This window comes from Artibeus jamaicensis, unplaced genomic scaffold (assembly GCF_021234435.1).
Source record: "Artibeus jamaicensis isolate MK-2021 breed Jamaican fruit bat unplaced genomic scaffold, CSHL_Jam_final contig_414, whole genome shotgun sequence".
Classification (NCBI taxonomy): domain Eukaryota; kingdom Metazoa; phylum Chordata; class Mammalia; order Chiroptera; family Phyllostomidae; genus Artibeus; species Artibeus jamaicensis.
Window position 1 is genome coordinate 7,140,207 of NW_026521822.1, and position 19,051 is coordinate 7,159,257.

Consider the following 19,051-nt stretch of genomic DNA (forward strand, 5'->3'; position numbering starts at 1 on the left):
AATGCCAAAAAAAATAGTCTGCCCTTTCTTGATTTCAGCCTGCTTTTTGTCGGGATTATGTTAGAAAATTAAGGGAAAACAAGAAGAGAAAGTCATTAGGAATTTCGGGGTTGAGAATTCAGGTGGCACAATCCCTTGGCAGTAGTTTGGACAATAGAATTTTATAGACATTTTTAAATCTGTAGCAAAATAGTTACTGCACTATCAGTGCAGTGGACCCTCTGATGTACCTGGGAGAAGGATTGCACACAGACCTTCCAACGGGTAGCTGCGAAGTTTAAAACAGCAGCCTAAAGTTTCAAGGTGTCACTGTTCCAGGGCTAGATTTGGGCTACTTACTAGGCTCCACAATGGGCTGAACTCACCCAAATTCAGAAGTTGGCTACATGAAGCATGATTAGATGTGTTGATTAGCTGGATTTAGAACCAAGACAACTGAGAAATATTGACTATAAACTCTTCCTTTGAAAGAATTTGAGCAGTTTCTTTTCAATGGTTTCTATACTTAAAGTCATTTTTAAAACATAGCTTCGTGTGTATTTGTGATTTAAAGTGGAAAAGCGGTCTACTCAGGACAGAGAATGGAATACTACATAATGCGTGACAGTATTTTGCTCTTTGTTGAGCTACAAAAGTAGTATCTGGATGAGCTGGGCTGGAGAGGCAGAGTTCTGAGAATGAAAGTATGTGTAACTACCATCAGATGCTACTGCTTTCAGTCTTCTCATGTAACATATCTCATTTAGATATCAGAATCTAAATGGCTATCTACTGCTATTACCATGGTAACCCAGGTGTGGTTTCTGAAGCATGCTAAATCCAAAATGTATTTAATCCTTTGTTATCTTTTCCTGATTAACCTTTCCCCCTTTAAAATATTCTTCAAGTCTGTCTTTTTTTTTCTAGTTTTATTGAAGTATAACTGACACCTCACTTCTACCTTAATTTGGCTTGTGAAGGCTACAGTTTACCTCTGATCTCTGTTATTTTTTAGGGCTTGTAGTAGAATGCCAACAAGAACGATCACAGATAAAAAATAAAGAAATAGCTCTGCGTGTGTTGAGAGCCAGACTCTACCAGCAGATTATTGAAAAAGACAAATGTCAACAACAAAGTGCTAGAAAACTGCAGGTAAGATTTATTTAGTATGATAATTTAACCTCTGTACCAAAAGTTGTGTTATATAGAAAATGTAGTATTTGTTTTTTATTTAATGGACTTATAATAGAGCATAAGGAAATATGCTTCTTTGTAAATGAGCAATATTTTAAATGCATTTGGACTGACAGATTATGACTAAAATTGGACATGCAAGCTTGTGAATGAGTAGATGGCATATGCATAAATTAAAAATTATTTCCCAGTTGTTTCTCTCCAGCGTTTATATGATAGCTGTCTTGAGAGGAAATTAGTATAAAAAATCAAGTAATTTTCTGGAAATTAAGAGATTTTTTAAAATCTAAAAAACCTATGCTTCATAACTGTGAGATCAAAAATGACATTGCAAAAAACTGGTAACAGTGATTGCTACGGATGGAGTCTAGGGCAAGGGGTAGAAGATTTATTTTTCATTATATACCATTTTGTACTTTTTAAATTTTGTACTGTATACAAGAACAGTATTATTTATTCAAATATGTAAATAGGTTGTAAGCACAATGAATAGATGTCATTGTTTTAGGTAAACAAAGTGTTTTATGATTTTAAATCCTAAAAAACATCATTTGTATTTGAGACACATTAGAAGAGAAAGTGAAACCTAGAAATAACTGTGCTTTTGGGTTATTTGGAGATTGGTATGCAACAGTAAATTTGGAAGATTTTGTGGCTTTATGGGATAATCAATTCCATAAAACTAAAGATTCTTTTTGCTTAGATGTCCTAGTCTTTTTATACTTTATTCCTTCTGGTTTCCCTTACCCACATTCTAATCTGCAAGTAGTTAAAAGCAACAGGATAAATAATATGTTACTCTTCTATTAGTGGTAATTCTGGATTGTAGCACAGCATCAGTGTATACATTTACAGATAAGAAAGGTCATTTATGAACCATTACTTCTTGACAAATTATCAGTAATATAAACATTGTGAAATCTGCCACATTTGATTTAATAAAAGACATTGGATTTACTTGCCATTTGCTGTTTCAGCACTAGAAGTTTCACATACTAATTTTTTAAAGATAGATTATTTATTTATTTATTTATTTATTTATTTTTAGAGGGAAGGGAAGGGAAGGGAGGGAGAAACAGAGGAAGACATCAATGTGAAAGACAAACATCGATCAGTTGCCTCTCATCACGTGCCATCTGGGTATCAAACCCACAACCCAGGCATGTGCCCTGACTGAAAATCGAATCAGTGACCTTTCACTTTGTGGGCCAACATGCAACCAACTGAACCACACCAGCCAGGGCTCACATATTAATTTTTAAAATAAGTACTTAAGATTGGCCTTATAAGAATTGTATATGTATATCAACTTTAGTTGTCTGGTTTGAAAGGCCAGAAAAGACCTCCATGCTTCCCAATTAACCTGTCCATCTGTTTGAAATTTCTTAGTCGGTATTTCTAATGCTTGGAAATTTTTCTTCAGTTAATATACACAGTAGCTTTTATATGGAAGGCATTATGCCAGGTTCTCAACCCTGGCTCCACTTATTACCTGAAGAGCTTTGTAGATGTCTAGGCCCCACCCTCAGAGATTCTGATATAATTGCTGTAGGTGGGGCCCTGGGCATTGATACCATGCTTTGGGATAGCAGTTTCCAAACCTGCTGGTTCCAGAATGGATGGCCTAAGGAATGTTTTTAAAATGCACAAATCGGTGCCTTGGCTGGTGTGGCTCAGTTGATTGGAATGTTGTCCCATACACGGAAAGGTCATGGGTTTGATTCCCTGTCAGGGTACATGCCCGAGTTGTGAATTCAATCCTTGGTCGGGAGCCTGTGAGAGGAAACCAATTGATGTTTCTCTCTTACATCGATGTTTCTGTCTCTCTCCTCCACCCCCTTTTTCTGAAAAAGGCAATGAAAAAAGTGTACTCCGGTGAAGATTTTTTTAAAATTTACATAAATAAGATACACAATTCCTGATTCAATATACCTGAGCTTGGGCTATGGAATCTTTAATTCTATAAAACTCTCCTGATGATCAGCCATATTTAAGAGTTTAGTTTCATATTATTTACTTTAGAAAATAAGCTATAGAAATGTCTCTTTTTATCTTAAAAGGTGAAAGGAAGTGAGAGGGTATTGTGTGTATCACATGTTGAGGTAAGAAGAATATAAATAATCATAGCATAAAGTAGACTTTGGTGTGCCATGAAGATTCCAAAGTGTGGAGTTTCAAAGGAGGCAAATAACATATTTCAATTTTGGGGACCGTGAGTGGCAAAGATGGTGGGAGAGTGGTAGGGAAGGGCACCCCTTGAGATGATTTAGCAAAGTTCACAGACACACATAATAATAATAATAATAATAATAATAATAATGTATAATAAATAGCATTAAAGAGGTACATATCATTTTCAGAAATCATTGGGAAAGTTGGCCACATTATGAAGTGCCTTGAAGTCTAAGGTGAGTTGTGTCTGCTTAGTAGATAAAGAACCAAAGAAGAGAATTGATCAGAAAACTGCTTGAGGAAGACTAAGCAGGGCAACACAATGTAAGCAGAGAAATGGAAGATTAACCAGGAGATTTTGTAAGAAGTAAAGAGCCCTGGCTGGTGTGGCTCAGTGGATTGAGCACCAGCCTGTGAACCCAAGGGTGGCTAGGGATTCGATTCCCAGTCAGGGTATGTGCCTGGGTTGTGGACCAGGTCCCCAGTAGGGGGCGCCCAAAAGACAACACACATTGGTATTTCTTTCTCTTTGTCCCTCTCCTCCCTGTAAATAAATAAATAAGTAAATAAATAAGAGAAAATCTTTTAAAAATACTTAAAAAAAAAGATGTAATAAGAGATTCTTAAAACCTATGGAAATGGGCAGGTAGAGAATGGGATTAGTTTAAGGTGATTTTCAGTGTCTGTATCAAAGCCTGGCAGAATAGTAAGGTCTCATGAAATGTTTGCTAAATTGCAGGATGTCATTTTCTACTTGGATCAAAGGGAACATTGTGGTGTCATTTATAGAAACTAAGGAAGAACCAATTGGAGTAGAAAGATAATTGGTTTTATATCATTGGAGTTTGAACTATCAAAGAGACATAAATTCTTATTCCATAACTAAGCTTTAAAACTTAAGTTCTGTCTATTCTTGTTCTTTGCTACTTTGTATATATAACTTTAGAAAATATTTAAACTGTCAAAATACAAAAGTAATTTATAAGTACTTTTTTCATTGTAAAAAGCTAATTATAAAGTTAAAATGTGAATTGCTTTTCATTATGGCACAGGTGGGAACAAGAGCCCAGTCAGAGAGAATTCGGACGTATAATTTCACCCAGGATAGAGTCACTGACCACAGGATAGCATATGAAGTTCGTGATATTAAGGTAATATCACTGAGTATGCTTTATGTAACTTAACTTTCAACTTTTGAAGAAAGTATAGTCAAATTCTAGAGTAATATCTAAAAACTCAGCAAATAATTTAAAGTCATTAAGCCAGTTAGTACCATAAAATTTGCAAACATTTTTATTACTTTGCTGGTAAGAAACATGGTCTTTATGTCCGTTTGAAACAGCTATCTTGTAAATTCTAATTTCTTGGTTGTGCAGTGACAATATATTAACATATTTTAAATATAGCCATATGCTACTTTACAGGGATGTATTCTGACAAATGCATCAATATGCAATTTCATCATTGTGAAAACATCATAGGGAGCACTTACACAAACCTAGATGGTATAGCCTGCTACACACCTGGTTATATGGTGTAGCTTATTGCTTCTGGGCTATAAGCCTGTTCAACGTGTTACTGTACAAAACAACATGAGATTAAATCAAACACAAAAGAAAGTGCTGCAATCAAGAGACATGGTAAACACCAGATGAATGACACTGCTGCCAGAGTAACAGGGCCTACTGCTTTACAACAAACATTTTTTTAATAAGTGGAAAAAGTACATTCTAAAATAATAAAAAATATGGTATAGGAAATAGATAAACCAGTAAAATAGCTTATTATTATCCAGCTTTATGTACTGCACAAAATTGTATATGCTATTGTTATAAGATGGGCAGTACAGTAGGTTTGTCGGTTTGTTTAAAGGAGCATCACCTCAAATGTAATTCTTTTTTTTTTTTTATTGAATTTATTGGGGTCGCTGGTTAACAGAATTATACAGCTTTCAGGTACATAATTCTACAGCATGTCATCTGTACACTGTATTGTGTGTTCACCACACCAAGTGAAGTTTCATCATCATTCGTCCCCACGATACTCTCCTCTACCTCCCCCACTCCCCTCTCACTGGCAGTCATCATATTGTTGACTGTGTCCATGAGTTTTTTCTTTTTTGCTCAGTCCCTGCACTGCCCCCTAGCACCCCACCCCACATAGCTGTCAGCCTACTCTCTCTGAGTCTGTCTTTGTTTCTTATTAGTTTATTTTGTTCCCTCATGAGTGAAATCACATGGTACTCATCTTTCTATCGCTGCCTTATTCAACATGAGTAATTCATTGTGCTCTGACCTTACAAGGACTACAATGTTACAATTTCAATGATAAGGAATTTTCAGCTACTTTATCATCTTATAGGGCCACTGTTGAATATGTGATTCTCTATTGACTAAAAGGATGCCATGCAGCACTTGACTGTATGTGTGTGTGTGTGTGTGTGTGTGTGTGTGTGTGTGTGTGAGTTTTCTACTGCTGCATAACAAACTACCACAAATTTAGTGGCTTATATTGATACCCATTTATTTTCTTATTGTTAGTGTAGTTCAGAAATCTGGGCACAACACAGCTGAGTTCACTGCTCTACATCTGACAAGGCTGAAATCAAATTGTTGGCCAGGCTGCATGCCTTTCTAGAGCTTCAAGCCCTCTTGCAAACTCATGTGCTTGTTTGCAGAATTCCATTTCCTTAAGCTATAGGACAGAGATCCCCATTTTCTTCCTGGCCATCAGCTGGGCAGTACTGCTGTCAGCTCTTAAAGACCCATGCAGTTGCTAGCAACATGGCCCGGGACTTTTTAAAGGCTCATGTGTTTAGGTTAGACCCACCTGGATAATATTCCTCTTTAACTTAAAGTCAGCTTTAGTCACTGGAGTGATATTCCACCATATTCACAATTTCTGCCTGCCCTTAAGGGAGGGAGTTATACAAGGTATGTGCACTAGGGGGCATCTTACATTTCTGGGTACTACAATGTGTATTCATTAGATTGAGGTGTTAACAGTTGTACATATGAGGAAAAGACCGTGTCATTTTGGTTTGAGTGTTAACCTAACTAAATCCCATCTAGCCAGGACCACTGACATTCATACGTTAATGATGAAGCACAGAAAAATTTCCCTTTTCCTCCCACTGATCAGGGAAGTGAACTAGTTCCCATATAGGACTATATGGAAAAAACAGGAGACAGAAGATTTTCATCCTTTTTCTGGGTGCCATGTGATACCTATAACTTCTTTCACTTGATTCTGTTTCATTTTGTACTCAAAGTCCTAATTTTACAAAGGAAATGTCTACATTTTTAATATTTAGAAATTTCTATATGTCTTACACCATTTCCTCTGTTTTCTCAGCAATTTAAGGCTGTCTTGCATAGGAACATAATTGCCTTGTTGAAAAGAAGAAAATATTTGCTAACTTCCCTTTGCTCAGGAAACACAGTAAAAACCAAACACATTTGGTCACATTGTTCTAATTACACCATGATCTTTCAGTTATTTTCCTAGTAGTGGTGATGATTTTCTATGAGACAGTGATATTTTTTTAGAAGAGCAAATAGGTGCTCGGTATAATATTCAGTTATAAAACAGTCAGTTATAAAATATCTGACTTTGGCTGAAATAGAAATGTATTACTACTAACCAAATAAGAATGTCAGACTCAGAAATGATAAGGAAAATCATATTGGTATGCTCTAATAATCACTAACCAACTTACTGGAAAAAAGAAAATGTTCCATATTAGTGAAAGAAACACGTTTGAAAGTAGCATTAGAGATGTTGTAGTGTCTTGACTGGTGAGGCTTGGTTGAGCATTGCCCCCAAAGCAAAAGGTCTCTGGTTCAGTTCCTGATCAAGGCACATGCCTGGGCTATAATCCTGGTTCCCAGTTTGGGCGTATGGGAGACACAGCAGCACAATGTTTTTCTCCCTTTCTTTCTCCATCCCTTCCCTTCTCTCTAAAAATAAATAGTAAATAAAATCTTTTTTAAAAATGTTGTAGTAAAACATTAAAATCTGCATGCAGGGCAGTAAAAACACTAGTGTAGGAATTGAATAATAGTTAAGTAACTGAATAGTTGTAAAAAAAGTTAAGAAAGCCCTGGCTAGTGTGGCTCAGTGGATTGAGCACAGGACTAAGAACCAAAAGGCCACTGGTTCAATTCTAAGCCATGGCACATGCCTGGGTTACAGGCCAGGTCCCCAGTTGGGGGTGTGAGAGAGGCAAGTGATTAATGTCTCTCTCACACATTGCTGTTTCTCTTCCTCTCTTTCTTCATCCATTCCCTTTCTAAAAAAGTAAATAAAATCTGAGACTTCCACCAAGATGAAGGCGTAGGTGAAAACATTGTGCCTCCTCGCACAACCAAGTTTAAAAACAAGGTTTTCGTAACAAAAACGCAGCCAAAACACAGAAAATTGAACTCTACGGAAGTCCGACAACAACGAACCATTCAGCCAGACCAGTAAGAGAGGCGGAGCCAGCAGCAGAGTAGGATCCGGCAGGAAAGATCCACCAGACCGACCCAGGCATGCAGGCAGCTGTTGGCGGATCCCAGGTGTGGGGTAGCAACTGGTGGACCCTGTGAGGGTGCAAGGCTGCAGGCCAACCACGGTCACACATTCTTGCGCAGTTAAACCAGCAAAGGAGCGAGCAGTGAGACAGACCACACAGGCTCCAGTGGCAAGAAGCAGCAGGGGGGACCGCCACTGCCCCTCTCTGACTCCACCCTCACATACAGCGTCACAAACCAGCAACCTGGGTGGCCACGCCCTGGTGAACATCTAAGGCTCCTCTCATACATAATGGGCTCAAACAGACCAAAACATGGCTCAAGAAGAACTCAAAGCCCCAGAGCCCCTAACTCTAAGCGAATAAGAAATAGCAAAACTTTCAGATGCACAGTTCAAAACATTGGTGATCAGGATGCTCACAGAACTGGTTGATTTTAGTCACAAATTAGAGAAACAAATGAAGGCTAAACTAATTGAAATGAAGGGAAATGCACAGAAAACCAATAGTGATGGAAAGGAAACTGGGACTCAAATCAATGGAGTGGACCAGAGGAAGAAAAAAATGACCAAACCGAAAAATATGAAGAAATAAGAATTCAAAAAAGTGAGGGGAGGCTTAGGAGCCTCCAGGACATCTTAAATTGCTCCAACATCCAAATTATAGGAGTACCAGAAGGGGAAGAGGAACAGCCACAAGTGGAAAACTTATTTGAACAAATAATAAAAGAGAATTTCCCCAGTCTGGCAAAGGAAATAGACTTCCAGGAAATCCAGGAGGCTCAGAGAGTCCCAAAGAAGTTGGACCCAAGAAGGAACACATCAAGGCACATCATCATTACATTAGCCAAGATTAAAATGAAGGAGAGAATCCTAGAAGCAGCAAGAGATAAGGGGACAGTCACCTACACAGGAGTTCCCATCAGACTGTCAGCGGATTTCTCAAAAGAAACCTTACAGGCAAGAAGGGGCTGGAAAGAAGTATGCCAAGTCATGAAAACCAAAGACCTACATCCAAGATTGATCTATCCAGCAAAGCTTTCATTTGGAATGGAAGGGCAGATAAAGTGCTTCTCAGATAAGGTCAAATTCAAGGAGTTATCATCACCAAGCCCTTATTATATGAAATGTTAAAGGGACTTACCTAAGAAAAAGAAGATAAAAAAGATGAACAGTGAAAGGACAGCAAACTCACAGTTATTAACAACCACACCTAAAACAAAAGCAAACTAAGAGGACGGCTAGATCAGGAGCAGAACCATAGAAATGAAGATCACACGGAGGGTTAGCAACAGGGGTGTGGGAGAAGGAGAAGGGGAGAGAAGGTACAGAAAATAACTAGCATGGACAGTAGGTAGAAAATAGATGGGGGAGGGCAAGAATAGTATGGGAAATACAGAATCTAAAGAACTTGAGACACATGGTCATAAACTAAAGGGGGGGAATGGTGGGGAGGGTGTGCAGGGTGGAGGGGAATGAAGGGAGGAAATAGAAAACTGTAATGGCATAATCAATAAAAATAATTAAAAAATAAAAGCAAAAAAAGGTAAATAAAATCTTTAAAACTAAAAAAAATTAAAATCTCCTTTAGAAAAAGAAAAGGCAAAAAGAAGTTGCCTTAACCCCAGGGAAACTTCTGTAAGAATGGAAAGAGGAAATAAACTGGATGTCTGAGGGGCTCTGCATCTCTCATTATTCTAGACGCTGACCTTCTCTCTACTCCTCCCACAGATCTTGATGGAACTCTTCTGTTCTTATGTGAGCATGCTCCTGACCCAGGGCAATAACCCAATTTGTTTGGGAGGATTTCCAGACAAGCCCCAACCAATGAGTTCCTTCATGGTTTTTTTTTTTTTTTTTTTTTTTTTTTTTTATTTATTTTTAGAGGGGAAGGGAAGGAGAGAGGGAGAGAAATATCAAGGCATGGTTGCCTCTTGTGGATCCCCTGCTGGGAACTGGCCTGCAACCCAGGCATGTGCCCTTACTAGGAATTGAACATCGATCCTTTGGTTTTCGGGCCCCTGCTCAATCCACTGAGCTATACCCACCAGGGCCCTTCCTGGGTTTTTTAAACTGAAAACATAGAGGATCATCCTCTCCCTTGATGGCTAAAGCTGAAATACATAAAAGTTTACAAGAGTTTAGAAGCTACCTTTCCAGTCATGGGGAGAGAGGAATCTGCAGCAAGAGAAGAATGGAGCTGATATATTGCAAGGAGCAAAAATGAAAACTGAATGAAACATATCCTGGTAATATGAATCCTCATATTTATTTATTTCCGAGACCCAGCTTCATTGCCAAGGTGATGACAACAGCCCTGTACATTCTTATCCTTGGAGTCTGTAAGGTCACCCTGAATTCTTACAAATTCTGTTGAGGGTATTGTTATTTTTATTTATCTAGATAATAAGCACAGACTACCATGTAATATATAGTTTTGTATTTTTATTGTTTTCTCAAAGTTCTTGTGCAGATTTCTTAGCATCGGCCTATCTCCTGCCCTGTATTCCATTTACATTGGAAATTTCCCCTTGCCCTAGGCTTTAAATGTACAGGTGACCTCTCACAATGCAGGGGTTGGAGGGCTCACTCCTCCCACCCTGTGCAGTTGAAAATCCATGTTGGGTTTTTGATAGACTCCCCCAAAAGAACAGTAACAGCCTACTGTTGACCAGAAGCCTCACTGATAACATATGATGCATCAATTAAGTAACATATAATTAATTAGAGTAACACATAATACATCACATGCATTGTATACCATGTTCTTAAAATAATGTAAGCTAGAGTGTGGGGGCGACTTCCCTCGCAAGTCCCCCCAGTGCCACAGATGAAGAGTGAATATGACTGAGATATGACGTGATCTGCATGGGGAGGAAAAGTGAGCAGTGGCCAGTTTCACAGGGGAAAAAGGCCAGCAGCGGCCAGTTTCTCTGAGGAGAAAAAAGCCTCGAGCACCCTCTTCCAGGGCCTTTTATTGGGTTGTAATACACAGGAATACAGGGCGGCAAGGATCAAACGGTAGATAACATATGAAAGAAATCTGAGGGCTTACTATGAGTCAGTCTGTCTGGAACAGAGTTTTAGGGTTTCTTGCTCGAACTCTTAATATATGAATGAAAGCACTCTTAGCAGAGCAGATTTCACAGGTTTATCAGGAAGTCTTTGTGATGCCAGGTTTTTCCCCAGGACACACTCTAGCAAGGCAAGGAGCTACACCTCTCTACAACAGGTATTCAGGCTTAAGGGGATTAGAGCCAGGAAGCACTTCTCCCAGAGGACTTAGGGACTCAGGCTATATCAAAGCGGGGTGGGGGGGGGGTCTATTGCTCTTTGTTGCAGCCTCCCTCCCCCCCTCCAGTCCTTCCATAAAGGCCTCCCAAGTGATGGAGTCTGGCTTAGGTTGCCCACTGCTGTGAGGGGTCTTATCCATCATTGACTTCCGACCAAGCTTTGGGGGAAGGGAGAGGAAACTGAGGCAGCGTTTGCTATCAGAGACAAGCTTTGTCTCCTTCTGCTCGCATTTCAAAGGTCGTCCCTTGCCCTTAGCCACAAGGGGTCGAGATACATATAACCATGGCAGAGTGTTCTACAACACTAGAGAAAAGTGCTATTAAGAAAAGCGTAAGGTTCATCTGTGAGGTTCTTTTTTCAAATTGTAGCAAATATCAAAAAAGTTTGCCAATATATTTATTGAAAAAAAATCTGTGTATTAGTTGATTCATGCAGTTTTAACACATGTAGTTCAAGACTCAGCTGTACTTTGTTTCCAGTTTGAAAAACCGGAAAAAGAATGAGTATGTACTTTCTTCATACTTGTTTTTCCTATCTCTATTGGAGAAATACTATTCACTTTTTAAGATCTAATTCAAATTTGTTTCTGTCCTGAACTCTTTCCTGATGTCACCTTCTTTTCAAAATTGATGGCTCCCTTAAAACCCTTTATTTTTAAACTTCTTGCATTTCTAGCTCCCCCACTAAATTATGAGCTCTTAAAAAGTAGGATCTATAACTCCTTCATTTTTTATCTTTTGCACTCAAGTTAATCCTATTGAACTGTGGATGTGATTATTAATAAGAATAATCAGTTGCATAATTTCCAAATAATGATGTCACCCTGGCAATACTATAATAATATGAGCTTCAGGAACACTAATTTTATAGAAAATTTTCATATTATGCTCAAAATGATAATCTTAAAAATTTCATTTTAGTGCTTTTACTTTGTTTTAAGTTTAAGTAAAACTTTAGGTTTTACTATATACTTGTGTTTTGTGGAATACAAAGATAGTAAGGCATATCTTCTCCCCTATAGTTTAACTTGAGAGATAAGTGTGTGTGCTTAACCTAAAATTCAACTTTTAAGACCCTTTAAGAAAGACTAAATATAAGATTAATTCATGCCAACATCAAAACTTTAAATGTTATATATTGTAGATGCCGATGTTAGAATATTTCCATTAAGCCATTGTCTAAATTTTGAGCATTTCTAAAATATGAGAATTTTCTAATTTACTAATCCCAACACCTTTATTCCACCAAACTTCTATAACACAGGAAAGGAAGTCATCATTTTAGTCATTTCTCATGAAGGAACTTTATGGAGGACTATAGGGAAGTCTAACTGAAACAGTTTTCATTCAGTGGAACTATTTGGAGAGTAATAAAAGAGAAAAAAATCGTCAGAAGTTTTTATTTTGAATTTTTGAAGTACATGTGTAAAGACAAGTTCAATATGCACCCTATGTCTAGATTCAAGAGTTAACATTTTGCTGCTTGCCTTCTCTTCCTCTTCCACCTCTCTTTCTCTCCATATATACACCTGTGTTGCTATTGAATCATTTGAAAGCAGGTTGTAGACCTCAAGACCCTTGTCCCTTAAATATTTCAGCATATTTTTCGTTATACAGGACTTTTAGATTTTAATACTGTATTTCTAATTTAAGGGAAAAAATTATCATAAACCACTTATGGATTAAGTAATTTAAATTTGGGGGGTTGGAATAAGAAGTGTGATCTGGAATGTTCTGGGGAGGTTTAGCTAAGCCAGGTCCCCATTATTTGGTAAGGCAGAGAATGTCAAGGAGTGGTCTGCCCATTCGCCTGAAATTTCAATCTTTTTTCCCTTGTGAAGTAATGTGATATTAATGAAAAGGGTTGAATTTTCAGGACAAGAATAAAAGGCCTTACTTTTTTTTAGGGTACAAGAGGAGAAAAGGATTCTGCAAAGCCTTCCTCTTAAAGATGGTTTGAGAAGTTAGAACTGTGTTGTCAGAAGAATCAAGCAGTGAGGAATTTTAAAGAGAGGGAGGTGATAAATTTCAGAAGTTGATTCAGATCTCTGTTTTGTTGTCTCCTGAGTTATTGGAAAAATCCAAATCCTACAAGATTGATTTTTATACAAATGCTAATTTAAACAATTTAAGATAGACTATAATTCCATTTACTATTTGGGATTCACTTTACATAAAGAGCCATACTAACCAGAATTATGTGGTAGAGGACAAGTTCGCTTGTTCTCTCTGTAAGCATTGTTTAAACTATCTCTAAATTAATTTAAACGTGTTTTTTCATCTGTCACTTAGGAACTTTATAACATTGTAAAATTTAGTGTAACAAGATTTATAGACTTCTTTGTAAATTCCTATTTAAAGAAAAGCATTATTAATTATGGTACATTTAGGGCTTAAACTGCTACTTTTCAATAGAAGTAGAAGTTGTGAATGATTTGTGTCAGTAACAATGAGCATCCTCCCAGTTAGCAGTTGTATTCATTTACTGTGTATTAGTGATCCTTTGCTGCTATTAAACAAGTACTATAAAGAAATGACACAAATACACATTTAATTCTTTGCTTCATTTCTCCTTTTTTTTACTAATCAGATTTTCATAATAACTCTTTTACCAGAAGTTTCTATGTGGGGAGAAGAACCTGGATGAGCTGATTCAGAGACTGCTTCAATCAGCAGACGAAGAAGCCATTATTGAAATTTTGGATAAAAACCTTAAATCAACAAGATGCTGATTTATTATTACATAAATAAAATGGACCTATGACAAGAAGCTGACTGAGACATGGAAATCTTAGAGAATGTTCTTAAAGAACAGTTAAAAATACACAGTACTCACAAATGTATTTTTTAACGAATTGAATCATATTTCTTGACCTAAGAGTTTATTTTAGGTTTTTGTAAAGTAAAATTTAACTCTTCAAGGAAAAAACAAACACGCATAATTGAAAAGAGAAATAAGGTCTTCAGAATTAGGTCATTTTGGACAGGTCACTTGTTCTTTTTATAGACCCTTTTTTAAAAACCATCTATAAATTTAAACACATTTTTCATCTATTACTTTAGGACTTCATAACATGGGAAAGTTTAGTGATGAGAAGAACTATGAACTTCTTTGTAAGCCCCTACTTAAAGACAAAGTGTTGTTAATTCTGTTACAGCTAGGGCTAAACTTGCTACTTTTCAATAAAAAAACTAAGTTGTGAAGAATGTGAGTCAATAGCTGTAGGGGACCGGCTTGTTTTGGTCTGGCAAATGTGACTCAGCTCCGTATGGAAAACCTGCAGAAGTCAAGTGGTGGGCAGGAGCCAGACCTTCAAACCGAGTTTTCCCATGGGAATCAGGCCTAGAAAATGCATACAAATTGTTATGGCTTGCTCTTGCTAAACCCTGGTCTAAAACAACAAATGTGTATTATCTATCTTCAAGATGATTTCCAAAGCCTGTGTGAATTTCCCCAAGGACAGAGCTAATCAGCTTGCCGCCTTTCCCTTCTGCATATGTTACTTTCATTTCCTTGATTGTACCTAAAATATAGACAGTGATATTCTACGTAATAGATAATAAATCCTTCTTTGATGTGAAACCTGAGAAAAACAATAAAAGCCTGTCTAGGCAGGGTCAGGGCGCTCTCCTCTTGAGAGAGTGGCCATGCCGTTTGTTCCCTTTTTCTCCACAGGGTTGCTGTTGCCTGACGCCTCATCATCAGTTACAACATCAGTTACCAGTCTGCTGGTCAGAGTCTGCCACAAATAACCACGAGTATCTCTAGGATACAGATCATAAAGCTCTTTGAGAGCTGAATGAATTCTGTGCTGTACAAACTGCAAGCCAAAAATCAAAGTAGAGACTCTGCTTGGCTTCTGTTTCTTATTGTTCTTTAGCTTAATTTAGTGAATATCAACAGATGTGGTATAAATTGAGTAATTTACTGCTATCAGTTTTGTGCACTGATATATAAAACCTAGTCCTTACCTCACAGAGATTCCAGTTGAGTGAGGAAGCCAGAATATAATCATACAAAGTGGCATGGTATACAGTAGTCCATATTGTCCAAAGAGAAGTATATTCCAAGGCCCCCAGTGAATGCCTGAAACCATGGATAGTACCAAATACCTATATAGCAGGTCCTCAAATAATGTCATTTTGGTATAATGTTGGTGGAGAAAAAAGAATTGATTCCTGGCCAAGAACACTGTGTGGAGTTCGCACATTTCCCCCATGACTAGGTTTTCTCTGGGTACTCTGATTTCCTCACACATCTCAAAGGTGTGCATGTGAGATGAACTGGCATCTAAATTGTCCTGGTCTGAGTGGGTGTGAGGGTGCCCTGTAGTGGAAAGGTTTCCTGCAGGGGTGGATGCTCACCTTTCACCCTGGTATAGGCTCTGGCCTCCTGTGACCCTGAACTGAAATAAGCAGGCTGGAAAATTGTAATCCCTTGTTTTTATTAATCTTTCTTAAATTTATATATAGTTTGTATTTATTTCAATGTTTAATATTAGAAGTATTTTGGGTTTTTATTTAGAAGTTTGGTGATGTGTTTATGACCAGAAATATGCTGTAGAAACTTAACTCCTGCTTATATCACTTAGCCTATGATAAAATGGTTTTGTCATAAATTGTTTCAATTTGAAGTTTTCAAGAACCTATTGATGTTAAGTGAGGACTTACTGTATATACTATTTTTTTCTATACTTATACATAGCTATAATAAAGTTTAATTTATAAATTAGGCACAGTGAGACATTAACAACAACAATAGTAAAATAGGACAATTATAACAGTATATTGTAATAAAAGTTATGTGAATGTCGTCTCTCAAAAGATCTTATGGTACCGAACTCACCACTCTTGTGATGATGTGAGATCATACAATGCCTGCATGATGAGATGAGTGAGGTGAATAACAGGCAATGTCATGTAGCATTAGGCTACTATAAGGGCTACTTGAACATAAAGCAATACTTGACAGTCTTATCTGGTAACCTAGATGGCTAGGCTAAGTGAGGTATAATTTTCACTAAATTAAATGCGCACATCTTCAGAGATAGTTCATTCAATTTGGCAATTACATATACCTGTAACCATCAGCCCAATTAAGAAGAGAACATTTCCATCACCCCTGAAAGTTTGCTTGTGTTCCTTTCTAATCAGTCCAGAAATCCACCAACTCCCACTCCTCCAATAGTGGCATACCCTGTTCAGACTTTTGTTCAGAGGAGTTTATTTTCATTCTTTAAAATTTCATATAGACGGTCATACAGTACGTACTCTTGTATATCTGGCTTCTTTTGGTCAACACAACATTTTTGAAATTCATTTACATTATTGTGTGCATCAAAGGTTTTTTTTTTAGTAGTATTACATGCTATGAATATAACACACCTAATTTTTATCATTCTATTGATATACATATGGATTATTTTCTGTTTAGGCTATTAAGATTAAAGCTACTATGAAAATTGTTGCACGAGTCTTTTTGTGAACATGTTTTAATTTCCTTTGGGCAAATGCTTAGGAGTGAAATTTTTGGCCATTTTACATTCAAAGAAACTACCAAAGAGTTTTTGAAAGGGGATATACCACTTTACATTCCTTTTATTAATATATAAGGGTTCCAGTGGCTCCGTAGCACCACCAACATTTGGTATTGCTGATCTGTTAAGTTCAGCCACTAGCAGTGTGCAGTGTTTCTTGTGAATTGAATTTACATTCATCTGATGAGGAATGATAAAGGGCAGGTGTTCATGTTTATTGGCCATTAGCTATACATATTATGAATATTTTTTGCAGTTCCATGGCTTGCCTTTTTGTTTTCACTGCTTTTTTATGGGCGTAGCTTGTTATTTTGTTGAAGTTATTTTTATTAAATTGTTTAATGTTAGCATTTTTTGTGTCCTAAAAAATTTTGTCTACCTCAAAGTCACAAAGATAGTCTTGTATGTTTTCTTTTAGAAAATTTATATTTTTCACTTTTTAGTTTATTAAGAACTATGACATATTAATTTTTGTTTTGGTATAAGGAAGGGGTTATGGTTAATATTTTTTTCAACTGTGATCCAGTTGTTCCAACACCATTTGTTGAAAACACTTTTCTTTCTCCACTGAATTACATTGATACCAATTTTTGTGTTTCTAAAATTTAAACACATGCACTAGCTGCATTCATATATACAAGAGGTTTTGGAGAGTAGGGAAAGAAGAATTACTGTGAATGGGTACACAATTTCAGTTTTGCAAGATGAAAAGAGTTCTGGACATGGATGGTTGTGACAGTTGCAAAACAATGTAAGTGTACTTAATGTCAAATGATTTTGAAAAAATTGTTAAAATGATAACTTTTATGTTAGGTATATTTTACCAATATTAAAAAAAATTAAATTGCTTTTCCACCTGCTGGGGTTTATTGCATGTAAAAAAGCAACCGGTGTTACTAATGACTTAATTCTCTCTGCTGTATTTGATGGATACACAATAGAGGTATAGAGGAGATATTGAACCCAGAGACTCAGTTTAAAGTGTCTTACCTGGAGAATTTCCAGTACCCTCACTTCAACTAACAGGAAAGGGAAAAAAGCAATCTGAGAGTTATTCTCCTGCTATATATTACCCACCTATTCATGTAATACCTAAGATTTCATTCATTAGGTAATGGTAACACATGGCAAACTAGCAGCACGAGCAGTCTGGTTTTTAAATAAAAATTGCCTAACTAGGGACTTCGACCAAGATGGAGGCATAGGTGGAAGCACTGTGCCTTCTCACACAACCAAGTTTAAAAACAACAAAGTTTTAGCAACAAAAATGCAGCCAAACCACAGAAAATTGAACTATATGGAAGTCTGACAACAGCGAACCCATCAGCCAAACCGTTAAGAGGGGTGAAGCCAGCAGCAGAGTGGGGTCGGGCAGGAAAGATCCACCAGACCTACCCCGGTGAGCAACCCAGGCACGCAGGCAGCTGTGGGCGGATCCCAGGTGTGGAGTAGCAGGCGGACTTACTGAGGGCAGACCACAGTCACACATTCTAGAGCAGATATACTGGTGAAGGAGCGAGCAGTGAGACAGACCGTGCAGGCCCCAGTGGTGGGAAGCGGCAGAGGGGACCGCCATTGTCCCTCTCTAACCCCACCCCCACATACAGCCTCACAAACCAGCAACCTGGGTGGCCACACCCTGGTGAACATCTAAGGCTCCGCTCCTCATACCTAACAGGTGCAAACAGCAAAACATGACTCAAGAACAACTCAGAGCCCCAGAGCCAATAAATCTAAGTGATGAAGAAATAGCCAAACTTTCAGATGCACAGTTCAAAACACTGGTGATCAGGATACTCACAGAACTGGTTGATTTTACTCACAAATTAGAGGAACATATGAAGGCTAAACTAATTCAAATGAATGGTAATGCACAGGAAACCAATAGTAATGGAAAGGAAACTGGGACACAAATCAAAGTAGTGGACCAGAAAGAGAAAAAAAAATGACCAAACAGAAAAGGATGAAGAAAGAAGAATTCCAAAAAAATGAGGAGAGGTTTAGAAACCTTCAGGACACCTTTAAACGTTCCAACATCCAAATTATAGGGGTACCAGAAGGGGAAGAGGAACAGCCACAAGTGGAAAACTTATTTGAACAAATAATAAAAGAGAACTTCCCCATTCTGGCAAAGGAAATAGACTTCCAGGAAATCAAGGAAGCTCAGAGAGTCCCAAAGAAGGTGGACCCAAGAAGGAACACACCAAGGCACATCATCATTATATTAGCCAAGATTAAAATGAAGGAGAGAATCCTAGAAGCAGCAAGAGATAAGGGGACTGTCACCTACAAAGGAGTTCCCATCAGACTGTCAGCGGATATCTCAAAAGAGACCTTACAGGCAAGAAGGGGCTGGAAAGAAGT

The 19,051-nt window shown here is 37.6% G+C and overlaps 1 protein-coding gene across 8 annotated transcripts in view; it reads left to right on the forward strand.

Annotated features, from left to right (window-relative positions):
* The window catches only part of MTRF1 (mitochondrial translation release factor 1), a 51,749-nt gene extending 35,132 nt beyond the window's left edge, over positions 1 to 16,617 (forward strand). For 4 of the 8 annotated variants that reach the window (XM_053665439.1, XM_053665436.1, XM_053665435.1 and 1 more), the window contains exons 8-11: positions 995 to 1,131; positions 4,398 to 4,496; positions 9,589 to 9,699; positions 13,766 to 16,617. In XM_053665439.1, coding sequence (XP_053521414.1) covers positions 995 to 1,131; positions 4,398 to 4,496; positions 9,589 to 9,699; positions 13,766 to 13,882 — 464 coding nt within the window. In that variant the 3' untranslated portion in view covers positions 13,883 to 16,617. Of the gene's footprint in view, positions 1 to 994; positions 1,132 to 3,533; positions 3,585 to 4,397; positions 4,497 to 9,588; positions 9,700 to 13,740 lie in introns of those variants that run through there. The other 4 variants (XM_037166386.2, XM_037166390.2, XM_053665440.1 and 1 more) reach the window with 4 other exon arrangements.
* The last annotated feature ends 2,434 nt before the right edge of the window (positions 16,618 to 19,051 follow it).